General features: G+C 38.6%; 1 protein-coding gene across 1 annotated transcript in view; it reads left to right on the forward strand.

The window, feature by feature from the left end:
- Positions 1-14,173, forward strand: part of LOC124869853 (collagen alpha-1(XI) chain-like) — a 133,644-nt gene that overhangs the window by 53,718 nt on the left and 65,753 nt on the right. The window contains exons 12-22 of the mRNA XM_047368016.1: positions 1,914-1,988; positions 2,362-2,445; positions 4,748-4,804; positions 7,385-7,438; positions 7,529-7,582; positions 9,180-9,233; positions 9,369-9,422; positions 10,008-10,061; positions 10,163-10,207; positions 11,870-11,923; positions 12,023-12,067. Of these exons, the coding sequence (XP_047223972.1) occupies positions 1,914-1,988; positions 2,362-2,445; positions 4,748-4,804; positions 7,385-7,438; positions 7,529-7,582; positions 9,180-9,233; positions 9,369-9,422; positions 10,008-10,061; positions 10,163-10,207; positions 11,870-11,923; positions 12,023-12,067 (630 nt within the window). The remainder of the gene's footprint in view (positions 1-1,913; positions 1,989-2,361; positions 2,446-4,747; positions 4,805-7,384; positions 7,439-7,528; positions 7,583-9,179; positions 9,234-9,368; positions 9,423-10,007; positions 10,062-10,162; positions 10,208-11,869; positions 11,924-12,022; positions 12,068-14,173) is intronic.

Raw genomic sequence — 14,173 nt, forward strand, 5'->3', positions numbered from 1 at the left:
GTCAGTTGCTGCCAGCATAAGCCCTCCATTGTTACCCAGTTTTATAGAGACAGTGTTGTTTTTCTGGATTTATAGCCTAATTATAAAGTCAGTTGTCTTGTGTAGGCTACATCCTTTGTTGAGCTAAATAAAATGTAGTATTTGTCTTCACCTTTAATCGAGTTGTTAAATTCCTCTTGAATTAAGTAACTGTCTGTTTAGAGTATTTAGTTTAACAGTATTAATTAACACTATAATGAAAAACAAATTCCCATTGAAACTAATGTTTAAAGGAAAGTTTTTTTAATACATTTCTGCAGTTCTTCATTCTTCACACTCCACATTCTCTGCTAAAAACGTGAGACACCAGCTTTGGTATTAATGTGATTCATCAATCACTAACATTATTTCTAACATGGTTTGCACTTCTCTTCAAGAAGACAGAGAAAACAAACATTTAAATGATTTTGTAATTGAAGCAATAGTGAAGAGGGAATAGCTTGGGAAAAATAGATTTAATGATGAAACTCAACATTAGAATTTCCATCCAACTGTGGGCAGGGCTGCACAATATTACAAAAACAGTTAATTGAGATTTGTTTTTTGTTGAGTAGTTTGATGAAGACTTATCCACATTTTGCTGGCTCCTTTATCTCTTTTTCCATTATCACAATGTTCTAACCACTCTCCCTGAGCTTAAGCATCCTTATCTACATGCACCGACAACTTTACTAGGTACTCCTGTTCAATTGCTTGTAAATAAAAACAGTTAATTAGCCAGTCATATGGTAGCAATTTAGTGCTAGACGTGGTGAAGCGAACTTGGTGGTGGCAGCATCATGGTCTGGGCCTGCTTTTTATCAGCAGGAACAGGGAAGCTGGTCAAAATTGATGGGAAGATGGATGGGGCCAAATACAGGAGCATTCTAGAAGAAAACCTGTTGGAGTCTGCAAGAGACCTGAGACTGGGACGGAGATTTATCTTCCAACAAGACAATGATCCAAAACATAAAGCCAAATCTACAATGGAATGGTTCACAAATAAACGTATCCAGGTGTTGGAATGGCAAAGTCAAAGTCCAGACCTGAATCCAATCGAGAATCTGTAGAAAGAGCTGAAGACTGCTGTTCACGAACGCTTCCATCCAACCTCACTGAGCTCAAGCTGTTTTGCAAGGAAGAATGGGCAAGAATTTCAGTCTCTCGATGTGCAAAACTGATAGAGACAAACCCCAAGCGACTGGCAGCTGTAATTGCAGCAAAGGGTGGCGCTACAAAGTATTAACGCAAGGGGGCCGAATAATATTGCAGGCCCTACTTTTCAGTTTTTTATTTGTTAAACAAGTTTGACACATTCAATAAATTTCATTCCACTTCACGATTGTGTCAATATATTGTGCAAATCTTCCCCCAGGCTGTTTCTCTGTTGAACATTCAATAGAGTACAAAACAACAGCATACAGATGTTGCAAATGCACCTTTTTCATTATATATGTGTATATTGTACATTGTAAATATGTATATTCTGTAATGCAAAAACAAAACCAAAGAGCAAAGTGTACTGGAGTCAAATTCCTTGTTTGTATGTTTGTATGTACAAACCTGGTAATAAAGCTGATTCTGATTCTGAAATCTGGTCAATATGGACCAAATGAAATCAAAAGGGGGTCCAACCTGGTATGAGAAAGTTGTAACTGATAAATCTTACAAGTTATTATCATGCAGAACTCTAATGTATAGTAGGCTACTTTAGATGTAAAAACCAAGCCGATGTCACCATTAAGCTGTCTTTTGCAATTTTAACATTGCACTTGTTGATATTGCCATGACAAGATTTCATTTTATGGCTTCAGTTATGTTGTGTCCTCTTTGAGAAATGCTATCCTTATATTTATAGAAGTAACCTCTCTTTATCTTTTATTTTCATTCTGCAGGGTCCTCCAGGCCGTCCTGGTATTCCAGGTTCAGATGGCATCCCTGGTCCTCCGGGTACCATTCTGATGCTACCAGTAAGTCCTGCTGATTTTCATGTATCTTTTAGCTGTCTTATTTCCTTAAATGTTGCGTAACTGTGATCACTTGCCCATAAATTGACTTCAGTGGGTACATTTACCACATTGCACCAGCAGTAGGGCAGGGATTGTGGCCTTATTTTCTTTGGGTAACAAATCATTTGCCGTGTAAATGTCAGCCAGCTCAATGGAGTGGAACCAGTGATGGAGGCTTTGAAATGCTTGGTGTGGGGTTAACAGGTTTAGTAGAATACAGCACAAATGTGAAAATACCCTCTGAGGGTGACTGTTAGATTTCTCACTCTATAAAAGCAAGGAGAAGTTAGTTTATTTTTAATCGTGTTTTTCTTTTACTTTTTGTGGCCTACAGTTCCGTGCGGGGGGTGAGGCACATAAGGGACCTGTGATAACAGCCCAAGAAGCTCAGGCTCAGGCTATCCTGTCTCAAACTAGAGTAAGTATCATTAAAAAAAGTTGATCCTGAAACTCTATTTTTAATTTCTCACTGTTTCTCAGATGCCCTGTGATGCTGTGGTTTAATTTGCACAGGTGAAAGTATGCACCAAATGTGCATGTTACTTTTCTGTAAGTACTAAAATGCTCAAATCAGCAAGTACATCAGTGAAAAACATAGAAGAAATTACACTGCAGAAGTCCCAATCAGCACATAAAAAACGTTTTGGACCCAGGTCAAGTAGTGTACAAAGCACAACACAACAGATGTACATACCCACTCAGTTCTGACAACCATAGCACTGTTGAAAACAGGTTAAACTTTGCTGCTTTCATCTAGGTGTGATATATTGTCATGCACATGGAGATGATTAACCCTCACTCAAACACTGAATACTTAAACATGTAGAACTCTGCTGAGCTCATTGGCTTCAACCACTGGTGTTTATTTATGGTTAGAAGGCATTTGTCACCTTTCAGTACTGAACTTGTCATGCCAACAATTTGGTTTGGCAGGAAGAAAAAGAAAAAAAAAGACTTTTCCATACTTCTGTATTGATTTGTTCTTTCTAATCTTTCTATACAGTACATATTTGTTCATTCTTTCCTGGGGTTCAGTTGTGCATAAATTAGGACACCATGGGCCACGAATGGGGTTCTTTCTTAGAGGATTTTGTCATCACACTACAAATAAATGCCAGACAATGTTTCTGGCTGTTCTACACTGTGGTCAGCCATGAGCAGAAAAAAACCCTGAAGTGGTAAACTGTGAACAAGACATGAGTCCTACTCTCAGAGAGGCTAAAAGGATTATTCTGTGTGTATCCTGTGTGTGTGTTTTTTTTAACTATCAACAGACGTCTAAGAAATTGCAAACATTTACATGCAGCCTTCTTTTTAAAACTTTATAATTTTTTTTTTATATTTTAATTTGTGAGTAGCTGTAAAAGTAGCATGGTTTTACATGGATGAAGCACTGTCAGCAGTTTGGACCAGTTCACCCAAGCAAGAACTGGTTCTAAGTTCTGTCCACTCAGATTAAAACTAGTGATTCATGTTCACAGTTCACCATCCGAACATTGTCAACAAATTTGCAGCTCCAACATGAACTAACTTGTTTATTCACATTGTTTTATGAGATAAAAGTGAAAAAAATTTGTATAGGTCATAGTTTCATGGAGGCATTTGTAACTTGGCCTTTGCCAGTTCATGTATATATGATTAATTCTGTCCTATTCTCTTAGTTCAAATAAACTGCAGCCATTCTCATTAAAATATTTTGCTCCTTTAACTGTCAGAAAGAAAAACAGGCCAAATTTGTTAAATAAAATGTCACTTTTCAAGACCACGTTTTTACTTGCAATCACCACTTTTTCAACAATTTGAGGTTAATGATCCTCTTTAATCCTGATTTAATCCTGATTCGGTTTAGCCACATCAACAAGCCTGCCTGTTTGGCAAATAAATGACAACATCTAAACTGTTATATCAGGTATACTGATCTGTACAATGGTTGGAGAGAAATAACAGAGGTGGCAGAATGCAATCAGCTGTCCTGCTAGTCTCTACTGTACTTACAAAGCCCCACCTCAGTCTTGTCTGCAGCAGACTCTGTGTGGTAACAACAGAAAGCTTAAGGCATGTGCCTTCAACTTATATAATTAGGCTTAAGATGAGGGGAGAGCTTATATCATCAATAACAGGTCACCACAAAGACATTTATTTTGTGAATGATAGTGATTGTTGTCAGTTTGTCATGTAAAAAACAGCATTGTGAAGGTCGAAGTTCTTTAAAAAAGTTGAGTGCAAAATTAACTTTCAACATTAACTTTCTGTGTTAAAACGGAGCTCTTTATGTGAATAAAATTAGATAGATAGATAGATAGATAGATAGATAGATAGATAGATAGATAGATAGATAGATAGATAGATAGATAGATAGATAGATAGATAGATAGATAGATAGATAGATAGATAGATAGATAGATAGATAGATAGATAGATAGATAGATAGATAGATAGATAGATAGATAGATAGATAGATAGATAGATAGATAGATAGATAGATAGATAGATAGATAGATAGATAGATAGATAGATAGATAGATAGATAGATAGATAGATAGATAGATAGATAGATAGATAGATAGATAGATAGATAGATAGATAGGTAGGTAGGTAGGTAGGTAGGTAGGTAGGTAGGTAGGTAGGTGGGTGGGTGGGTATGGGTGGATGGATGGATGGATGGATGGATAGATGGATAGTAACTGATTGTTTATATTTTATTTCTGATTTGTCCTTAGCTAACAATGAGAGGACCCCCAGGACCAGTGGGAATGGCGGGAAGATCTGGACCTTTGGTGAGTATGTTCATACATTTAAAATGTAAACATGCAAGGAAGTTCCCATTGATAAGTTCTTCATGTAAAAAACACAGTGCTTCTCGTTGTAAATTCTTTAGACATATTAAAAGATCAAGTTAATTCAATTCTTAATCATGAATACCAAAAGACCACCTGGAATTCATTTGCTATGTCATAACGATAAACTGATCAGAATTTTGTGGCCAATTTCCATTCTCCAGTTTTTATAAAGCATTTCTGTTTTAAAAACTACTATATAAAATGATATATGAACATTACTGAACATTGAACATAATGCTGCTGTGAGAGAGCAGGAGTGTAAAACATGGTTTTACTATTTTCTTAAAACAAAAACAAGACTGTTAAAGAACAGTAATTTCAAAATGTCTTAAACATGTCAGATTTCCCGGACGTTCCATGACAGAAAGAGCTTAGAAGCTCTTCTGAGCCTATTTACACATACTCCTCGTCTTCCACTTCATCCAACTGAAAGGGAGTGGCTGGCCACCCTACAGAGGAAGCTCATTTCAGCCACTTGTATCCGAGATCTCGTTCTTTTGGTCATGACTCAAAGTTCATGGCCATAGGTGAGGGTAGGAACGTAGACCAACTGGTAAATCGAGAGCTTCACTTTTCGGCTCAGATCTCTCTTCACCACAATGGACCAGTACAGTGTACCCATTTCTACGGCAGCCACACCGATCCGTCTGTTGATCTCCCGCTCCATTCTCCCCTGACTTGTGAACAAGACCCCGAGATATTTGAACTCCTCCACTTGAGGCAGGAACTCCCCTCCAACCTGAAGAGGACAAGCCATTCTTTTCTGGTCGAGAACCCTGGCCTCGGACGTGGAGGAGCTGATCTTCATCCCAGCCGCTTCACACTTGGCTGCGAACCGCCCCAGTGCATGCTGTAGGTGTTGGCTAGAGGGGGCCGTAGGACCATGTCATCTGCAAAAAGAAGAGACGAAGTCCACTGGTCCCCAAAACCAGACCCCCTCCTGTGTCCTTTGTCACAGGACTGGTGACAAAGGACAAATGGAGCACCCCTCACAGGGCACCACGAGGGATACAGTCGAATGCCTTCTCTGGGTCCACAAAACACACGTGGACCGGTTGAGCAAACTCCCATGAACCCTCGAATACCCTGCAGACGGTGTAGAGCTGGTCCAGTGTTCCACGGCTGGGACGAAAACGTCTGAACCCAAGGTTCGACTATCGACCGGACCCCCCTCTCCAACACCCTGAGCATAGGCCTTACCAGGGAGGCTGAGGAGTGTGATCCTCCTATAGTGATCCCCCTATAGTTAAAACACACCCTCCGGTCACCCTTCTTATGTCCCCGACCGCCACTCAATGTTGAAGAGGTGTGTCAACCATGACAGGCCCACAACATCCAGAGACTTGAGGTACTCAGGGTTGATCTCATCCAACCCTGAAGCTCTGCCACCGTGGAGCTTTTTAACCACCTCGGTGACTTCAGCCTGGGTGATGAAAGAGTCCAACCCCGAGTCCCCAGCCTCTGTTTCCACCAAGGAATGCGTGATGACAGGATTGAGGAGATCTTCAAAGTACTCCTTCCACCGTCCAATAACGTCCTCAGTCGAGGTCAGCAGCCTCCCACCCCCACTGTAAACAGTGTTGGCAAACCACTGCTTCCCCCTCCTGAGACGCCAGACGGTTTGCCAGAATCGCTTCGAGGCCAACCGGTGGTCCTTCTCCATGGCCTCACCGAACTTCTCCCAGGCCTGAGTTTTTGCCTCTGCCACAGCCCGGGCCGCGGCACGCTTGGCCCCACGGTACCTGTCAGCCATCTCAGGAGTCCCACAAGCCAACCACAGCCGATAGGTCTCCTTCTTTAGCTTGACAGTGACAGAAAGAGCTTAGAAGCTCTTTTGAGCCTATTTATTATTTGCTAAAAGTGTTGCTCTCTTTCTGTTCTTTATAGCCTGAATGAGCTGCAACCTATTTTCTACATGTCTTAGAAAGTACAGCTTCCTTTAAATTACTTCTTACAGTTCTGTGCATCCTTTGACTTCCTTTTAAACACCTCACCGACAGACCTGACAGCACACTGAAAGCTGTTTTGGTCATTGAAACCTGGTAATTCATAGTATGGTGCTTTCACTGATTGAAAAAAAATTGGTCACCAAAACATTTAATTTATGTACATGTAGTCCGTAGCTGGTGACGCAAGACAATACATCACATCAACAGCCCAATACACACATGACTATTTAAAATCCACTTGCTAAAAGGTTGACAGAAACCTACTCAAAACACGCAACAGGTATTAATATTTAATGATTAACAAACAAATGAAGACAATTTCATTTTTACAAAAATTTTCTTTTCACAACTGATTTTTTACAGTATTAGAAATAATTTGTTTGTCGTCCACATAACCAGTTTGGTTAGTCTTTGGCCATGCTGCTTGTGCACAATCCATCCATCTTTCAGTTTCAACTTTAGGCATTTTTCTGTTCTAAAGTACATCTAAGGGTTAAATATATATATCTATCTATATATATTATATACACGCACAATATTTATTTTTCTGGTTTCTGCTTCAATGTAGGGATCCCCTGGGGCTGCTGGACTCAAAGGTGACAGCGGTGACTCTGGGCCACAGGTGAGAGGAGTAACTTTTTGTTCGTTTTTGTCTAATTATACTTTTGATGTTCGTTGCCTGAAAACTTAAACATTTACATAATCATTATAGGGGCCAAGAGGTCTCCAAGGTCCAACTGGTCCCCCAGGGAAAGCAGGAAAGAGGGTAAGAGTTATTAAAGTTAGAACTTATTCAGTGGTTAATCTTCTCCAATGAAACACTGTAATGGTAACATACATACCCTGAAAACACAACCATTTCTTTTCCTTTTAATGTCTGTTAGGTTTGCCAAAATTATTTCTGTTTCCTACATGTCAGCATAATGAGAGTAATGAAAATGTGGTTCTTCAAATTCAGAAGTTTAACTACACTTAGACTACTATGCTTTTAAATAATTTGTGAAAGCAAAGATTATAATGCATTGGCTTCTGAAGTTTCTGTTTAATTCATAACACTGAGTGAAACTGAGTCCCAAGTGTGGATGTCTTTTAAGACCACCTCAAACACCCTGCTTCCTTATGTAACATCATGGAAAAATAACAGAAACATCTGGCATGATATCAATACCCTGGTTTTTCCTTGACTACAATTTCCAGATGCATGAAGGTATCACATTCATCTGTTCAAACAGTTATATGCAAGTATCAACAGCATGAGAATGTCCAGCCATCATACCCTTCAGAAAGAAGAAAGGTTATGTGTCCCAGAAATGAATGGTTTTGTGGCAAAAAGGTGGGTTAGGGTTAGCTGAAACAGGTAAGGGAGTATCATTATCCATAGTGAAATGAGTCCTGTACTGACATGAGTTTAAAGGCTACTCAAAGAGGAAGAAGCCATTTATCCAAAAGTAACAGAAAAAAGCCAGATTACAGTTTATAAATGCAGTCAGGGGAAATGATATACATTTTTAGAGGTGCCCAATGACTGCTCGAGACAATGGATAGATGATTGTTCTGTGGTTTGATGAAACTAAAATTTATGTGTTTGGGCATAATGACCACTGTTACATTTTGAGGAATAGGGGGATCTTGTAAACCTGTTCATGTTGTGTGAATGTGTTTCTGCAGGAAGGACTGGTGCACTTTACAAAATAAACCGCACCAGGAGAAAAGAACGTTATGTGGAAATATTGCAGTAACATCTAAAGACGGCAACCAGGAAGTTTAAGCTTGGGCACAAACAGGTCATCCAAATGGACAATGAACCTAAGCGTAGCACCAAACGAGTTATAAAGTGGCTTCAGAAAAACAAATTCATGGTTTTGGAGTGGCCATCACAGAGCCCGGATCCTTGTCCCATAAACCTTTATTCAGTAACACCAGTTATGTCAGCAAGGAACGCCCGTGGAAGGATACCTAAAATATTTTGACCTAATTCATACAGTTTAAATGGAAATTCTACCAAAGACAAATCAAATGCATGTCACCTTAAAAAAACACTGCTAATCCTAACTGACCTGGAATATGAAAAGTTTTGTTTGATTTAATTTCAGAAAGTAAGGAAAATTTGTTTTTTCTTTTTTTTTTTTTTATATATCTTTTTTTTTAAATTTAGGTCCAATTTAGCATATTTGCAAGCTTTCAAATTAGTCAGAGCTTTAAAATCAGTGCCTGAATAGAAGGACAATACATTCTAGGCATTGCCCTGATTCAAATAATTTAGGTGCATTCAGTGGTTGCCCCTGTGTGTTTAAATGCCTAAAGTCATGTTTATTTAACTGTAAACTAGTGAACTGAAGTGGTGTGTGAACATCTTCTTCTAGGGTCGCAATGGAGCTGATGGTGCACGAGGAATGCCAGGAGAATCAGGCGCCAAGGTGATGTGCAGTTTTCCTAAAGAAAAGCATCAAATGAAGTTTTTTGCGTACATTTTTTAAGGAATTAACATATTGGTTCTGACTGACAAGGTTACTGTCTTAAGATGCCTTGTTTGTTTTGTTTATTCACTCCAGGGCGACAGAGGGTTTGATGGCCTCCCTGGTCTTCCTGGAGAGAAAGGACACAGGGTAAATGTGAAAATAGAAAACTTAGGGTCTGGTTAACGTTTAAAATAAACATCAATAAAGATTTATGTGTGAAACAAAGCTGATTGATGCCATTTCTGATGCTGTAACTCGTTAGGCCATTTAACCCACTTATGAAAGGTGGGGCCAGCTTCAGATCCACCTAAGCCTTGTATAACCAGGCCAGGAGGCAAATGATGCATTTAGCGTGTTTCGAGTTTAGTGTTTGTTGTAGAGAAACCAACGGGAAGCACAGGCTATTATTTTTAGACTGGATTTTAAACCTCATCTTATACCAGATAATTACAGAGTTAGGCCAGTCCTTATAGAGCACTATGAATAGTGCAGACCTTATATTGCAGGTCCATGCCCATTGTGGTGCCTATGCCAACTTTAGATTAAAGGCGGTTTCTGCTTGTTTTCGTTGTGTTTTTTACACCCTCAATTTTCCACATTTCTGACCAACGTCATATTTCTAATTTATACTACAGTCTTTTTTTCTCAGCAGCCAAGCCAAGCTTGTAGATTGTCTTGTGATTGCAGTACTCTTAATCTTTGTTGATATTTTCCCGATGTGATCTTTTCCAGGGAGAACATGGCCCCACTGGGCCTCCAGGGTCTCCAGGAGAGGACGGGCCAAGAGTGAGTTGGGAATCGCTTACCATCTGTCTTGTATCACTCTCAAATGTCCATTAAATTATTCTAATTCTGATTTATCCAAATGTTTTCCTGTTAAATCCAAGGGTGAAGATGGTCAGGTTGGACAGAGAGGAGTGGCTGGAGAGAGTGTAAGTATATTTAGTGGCAGGGTCATTAAACTGAAAGTACAGCACTGTGCAAAAGGATTCATAGCCCTTCAATGTTTTCACATTTTGTCATGCTACATCACAACAAACGTTCATGTATTTTATTGTGATTGTTATGTGATAGACCAATATGAAGAGTTATTTCAGATTTTTTTTTTCATTTTGAATATAAAAATCTTATGTGTAGTGCTCCTCTTTATTCAGCCCTCAATATTTTGTAGAACTATCTTTGCTGTAATTACAGCTCCAAGTCTCTTGAGGTATGACTCTTCCATATGTAGAAACTCAGATTTCTGCCCATTCGTCTTTGTGAAACAGCTTAAGCTTGGTCAGAAGGGATAGAGAGAACCTGTGATCATCAATTTTCAAATCATATTGGCAGAAACATATTACCAGTTAGATTTAGGACTGGATTTGCCCATTGTAACACAGGAATATGCGTTGATTAAAATCATTCTATTTTACAGCTCTGCCTGTATGTTTAGTGTCATCCTGCTGGAAGGTGAACTTTCACCTCAGTCTTTGTTGCAGAATTGAACAACTTTTCTTCCAGAATTGTCTTGTATTTTGCTTCATCCATCTACCCATCAACTCTGACCAACTTTTTTGTTCATACTGGGGAAATAAGCACAACATGATGCCTTCACGCCATGTTTCATAGTGAAGACCGTGTGTTCTGGTTGATATGTGGAAGTTTTCGCCTGTTTTGTCGTTTTGGATTTCTGTGATTCCCCTACATGGCTTGTGGAATATTTCTTGTGAGTTTCTTTTAGGTATAGCTTTGATTTTGCCACTCTTTTAATTGTGGACTTGCAAACTAGTAGATTTTTGAAGGCAGCTGGCTGCACTTAATGCCCTGTAAGTGTATCGGAATAAAGGGTCCTGAATACAAAACCAGGCCACATTCGTCAGACATTCAGTTGTGAAAACTGTCATTTTCATTCGACTTCACAATTATGCCCTACGTTGTGTCGATCTTTTCCATTAAATCCCATTCAGTCCAAATCAAAGTGTGAAGATCCCCTTCTAATCCCTTCCTAAGGTTTTACTTTAGTTTTTTAAGTCCTTTTTTTAAGTGAGACCATCCTCACTAACTTGCAACTATAATGACATTCCTGTATGCAGAGACTATTGCCTTTCTAATCTTGACCTTACAATGAACAGTTTCTGCATAACAGACCAAAAAACAGGACTGGGAAATGTGTTTTCCTGTGATTATCCATGAGAAAGTTTCCAATTCTGCCAAGCACTGGTCAAATGGACCATAGAGTAGCATGAGGAATAATTTGCCCCCTGTTATACCCAAATTAGCAGTGTCCTTTTGAGAAAAAAAATATTGCACAGTGTTTCATCACACACTAGCAAGTAGGTAAAAGAGCAAAGTATTTAAAATTACATTAAATGCATATCTTAAGATTTTAAAAGGAGAAACAACTTTTATCCTAACTTTGTGTCTGCAGTGTCCATCTATGGCCACATGGGGGTCTGTATTTCACATAATCAGGGAAACATTTGGATTCAGTGCAAAGCAGCTTAAGTGTTTTCTTTAGTATATTGATGTTTTTTACTGTTGCAAATTAATAATTTGTCTTGAGGTCGAATTTTATGTTTTAAAAAAATATATGTATTTCTCTTTATAAACAGGGCCCCAGAGGTTTGCTTGGCCCTAGAGGGTCCACAGGTCCTCCAGGACAACCTGTAAATATGATATTTCTGCTCTAAACAGAGTTATCCTACGTGGTACGATGTATTTTTTCCTAAAAAGCAATGTTTATCTGCCTATTCTGTTCATTTTAGGGTCTTTCTGGCCTGGATGGACAACCTGGTCCCAAAGGAAACATGGTGAGAAATATTTGTGTTGTTTTGGTTTGAACAGAGAGTTGAAAATTTAATTTTTTTAGGACCACCTAAACAGCTAGTTTGTTTTTGAGGCTTACCTCATTTAAGGCCAGTGACCTTTGACTCCAGTGCAGCAATGCAAGGGAGGAGGTCAAAACTTAGCTGTTGATGAAAGCACCATTTATTTCATCTAACTATTGTTTACCCTCAAAACACAAAGTATGTTCAAAGGCTTATCTTGCTTTCATCTATTTTGTTTTACTGCGATTTTAACAGAATACACAATACTTGCACATTTTTTATTTAAATGATAAGATTGGCACTGGTATTTTTTTATCAAACAACTTTCACCAAAGGTTTTTTTTTCTAGAAAAAGTCCAATGAAAACAGAAAAAAAAACTGAAACAGAGTGATGAAAAGCGTTGTTCGCACTAAAAAAATACTCAAGCCTGTGCATCGCAAAAAAATAACAATTTTAGTCATATAAATCTTTCACATGCAGTTGATACTGCATATTAATATACACTGTATAAAAATACAGTGTCATTTTTTTTCTCGCCTGCTGACATAAATCAGGCTAAATGAGTCTAATACCATGGGCTTGAAGACCACCGACAAAAGAAGAAGCCATAACCAACGTAGAAAGACAGATCACAGTTTGCCAACAGACTCAAAGACTGAGACCTAATTCTTGGAGACATGTCCTGTGGTTAGATTGAACTAAAACTAAACAATGAAACACGTGGCCATAAATACCATTGTTACATTTGGACGAAAACAGGGGAAGCTTGCAATACTGAGAGCACCATCCTAATCTGTAAAGGAGGGTGGTGACAGCATTATACTGTAAGAGGGACTGTGATTTAAAGAATCTGAAGCCCTCAATACAATAAATATTACAAGCCTGCACACCCCTGTTAAAGTATCCGGTTTTTGTTAAGAAAAATAATTAAGCTAAGACAAATACATTTTGGGACTTTTCTTACCTTAACTGTGACCTAAACTCTATTGAAAAAGATACTAAAGGTTTTTACCAGTAAAAGTAAACAGTCAAATAAAATAACAGAATATAAAATAAAATGACAGAATGTAGCTGCGTGATGGACACCCTTAAACTAATGCTTTGTTAAATAACCTTTTGATTTTATCACAGCACACAGTCTTTTTAGATTGGTCTATTTGTCCACTTTTCTTTACAAAAACACTCCCAGTCTGTCAGATTGTGTGGACATTTCCTGTGCACAGCCCACTCTAGATGACCCCACAGATAGTTATCTGAGTTTCAGTTTTGTTTCAGTTTTTCAGTTTTGACAGTTGAAAACTTTTAGATCTTTTGGGGAAGCCATTATTTTGTTGATTTAGATGTGTGCTTTGGGTGGCTGTTGTTCATCTTTAGCTTTCTAGCGGAAGCCTGGAAGTTTTGTGCCATCATATTTTGCTTTTATTTACAATTAAAAATTCAAATGTAGTGCTTGGGGCCAGACTCGGGACTTGCATGTTTTTAACGTTAGACTTGAGTACAAAGACTTGAGATTTTTTTGTTACTTACATAACAGTGACTCAGTCCCTCCCTTTGCTAAAATGATTACAGATAACAAAATTTGCACTAAAATCTAATTACATTTTAGTAAAAAGACTATAAACTAAAATTTTCTGTTTTTGCTTTGTTTGCCTAAACATTACAGATAGAACAAAGTAAAACTAACAAAGAAATAAAAGAAAAACACTGCCAGTGGTGGTGGTGTCATGGCCAGGGGCTGTTTTCTGCATCAGGACCTGGGCAACTTGCAGTAATTGATGGAACTGTTAATTTTACTGCAATCATAAAGGTGAATGTCCAACCATCCGTTTGCTACTTTAAATTCGAACACCTAAATTATGCACCAGCAAGTTCACCTCGAGACCTAAATCCAAATGAGATGCTTTGGCATAATCTTAAACAGGCCATTCATGTAAGAAAATCCTTCAGTTTGGCTCAGTTTAGACAATCTTGCAAGAAGTGGGGCGAAATGGGCCAAAATTGCTAGCCAACAATGTAAAAGACTCATTGCCAGTATTTTCAAACACTTAATGGCAGTTGCTGACTCCAAGGGTCGCACAACCAGTTAT

The sequence above is a fragment of the Girardinichthys multiradiatus genome, chromosome 6 (genome assembly GCF_021462225.1).
Source record: "Girardinichthys multiradiatus isolate DD_20200921_A chromosome 6, DD_fGirMul_XY1, whole genome shotgun sequence".
NCBI lineage: Eukaryota > Metazoa > Chordata > Actinopteri > Cyprinodontiformes > Goodeidae > Girardinichthys > Girardinichthys multiradiatus.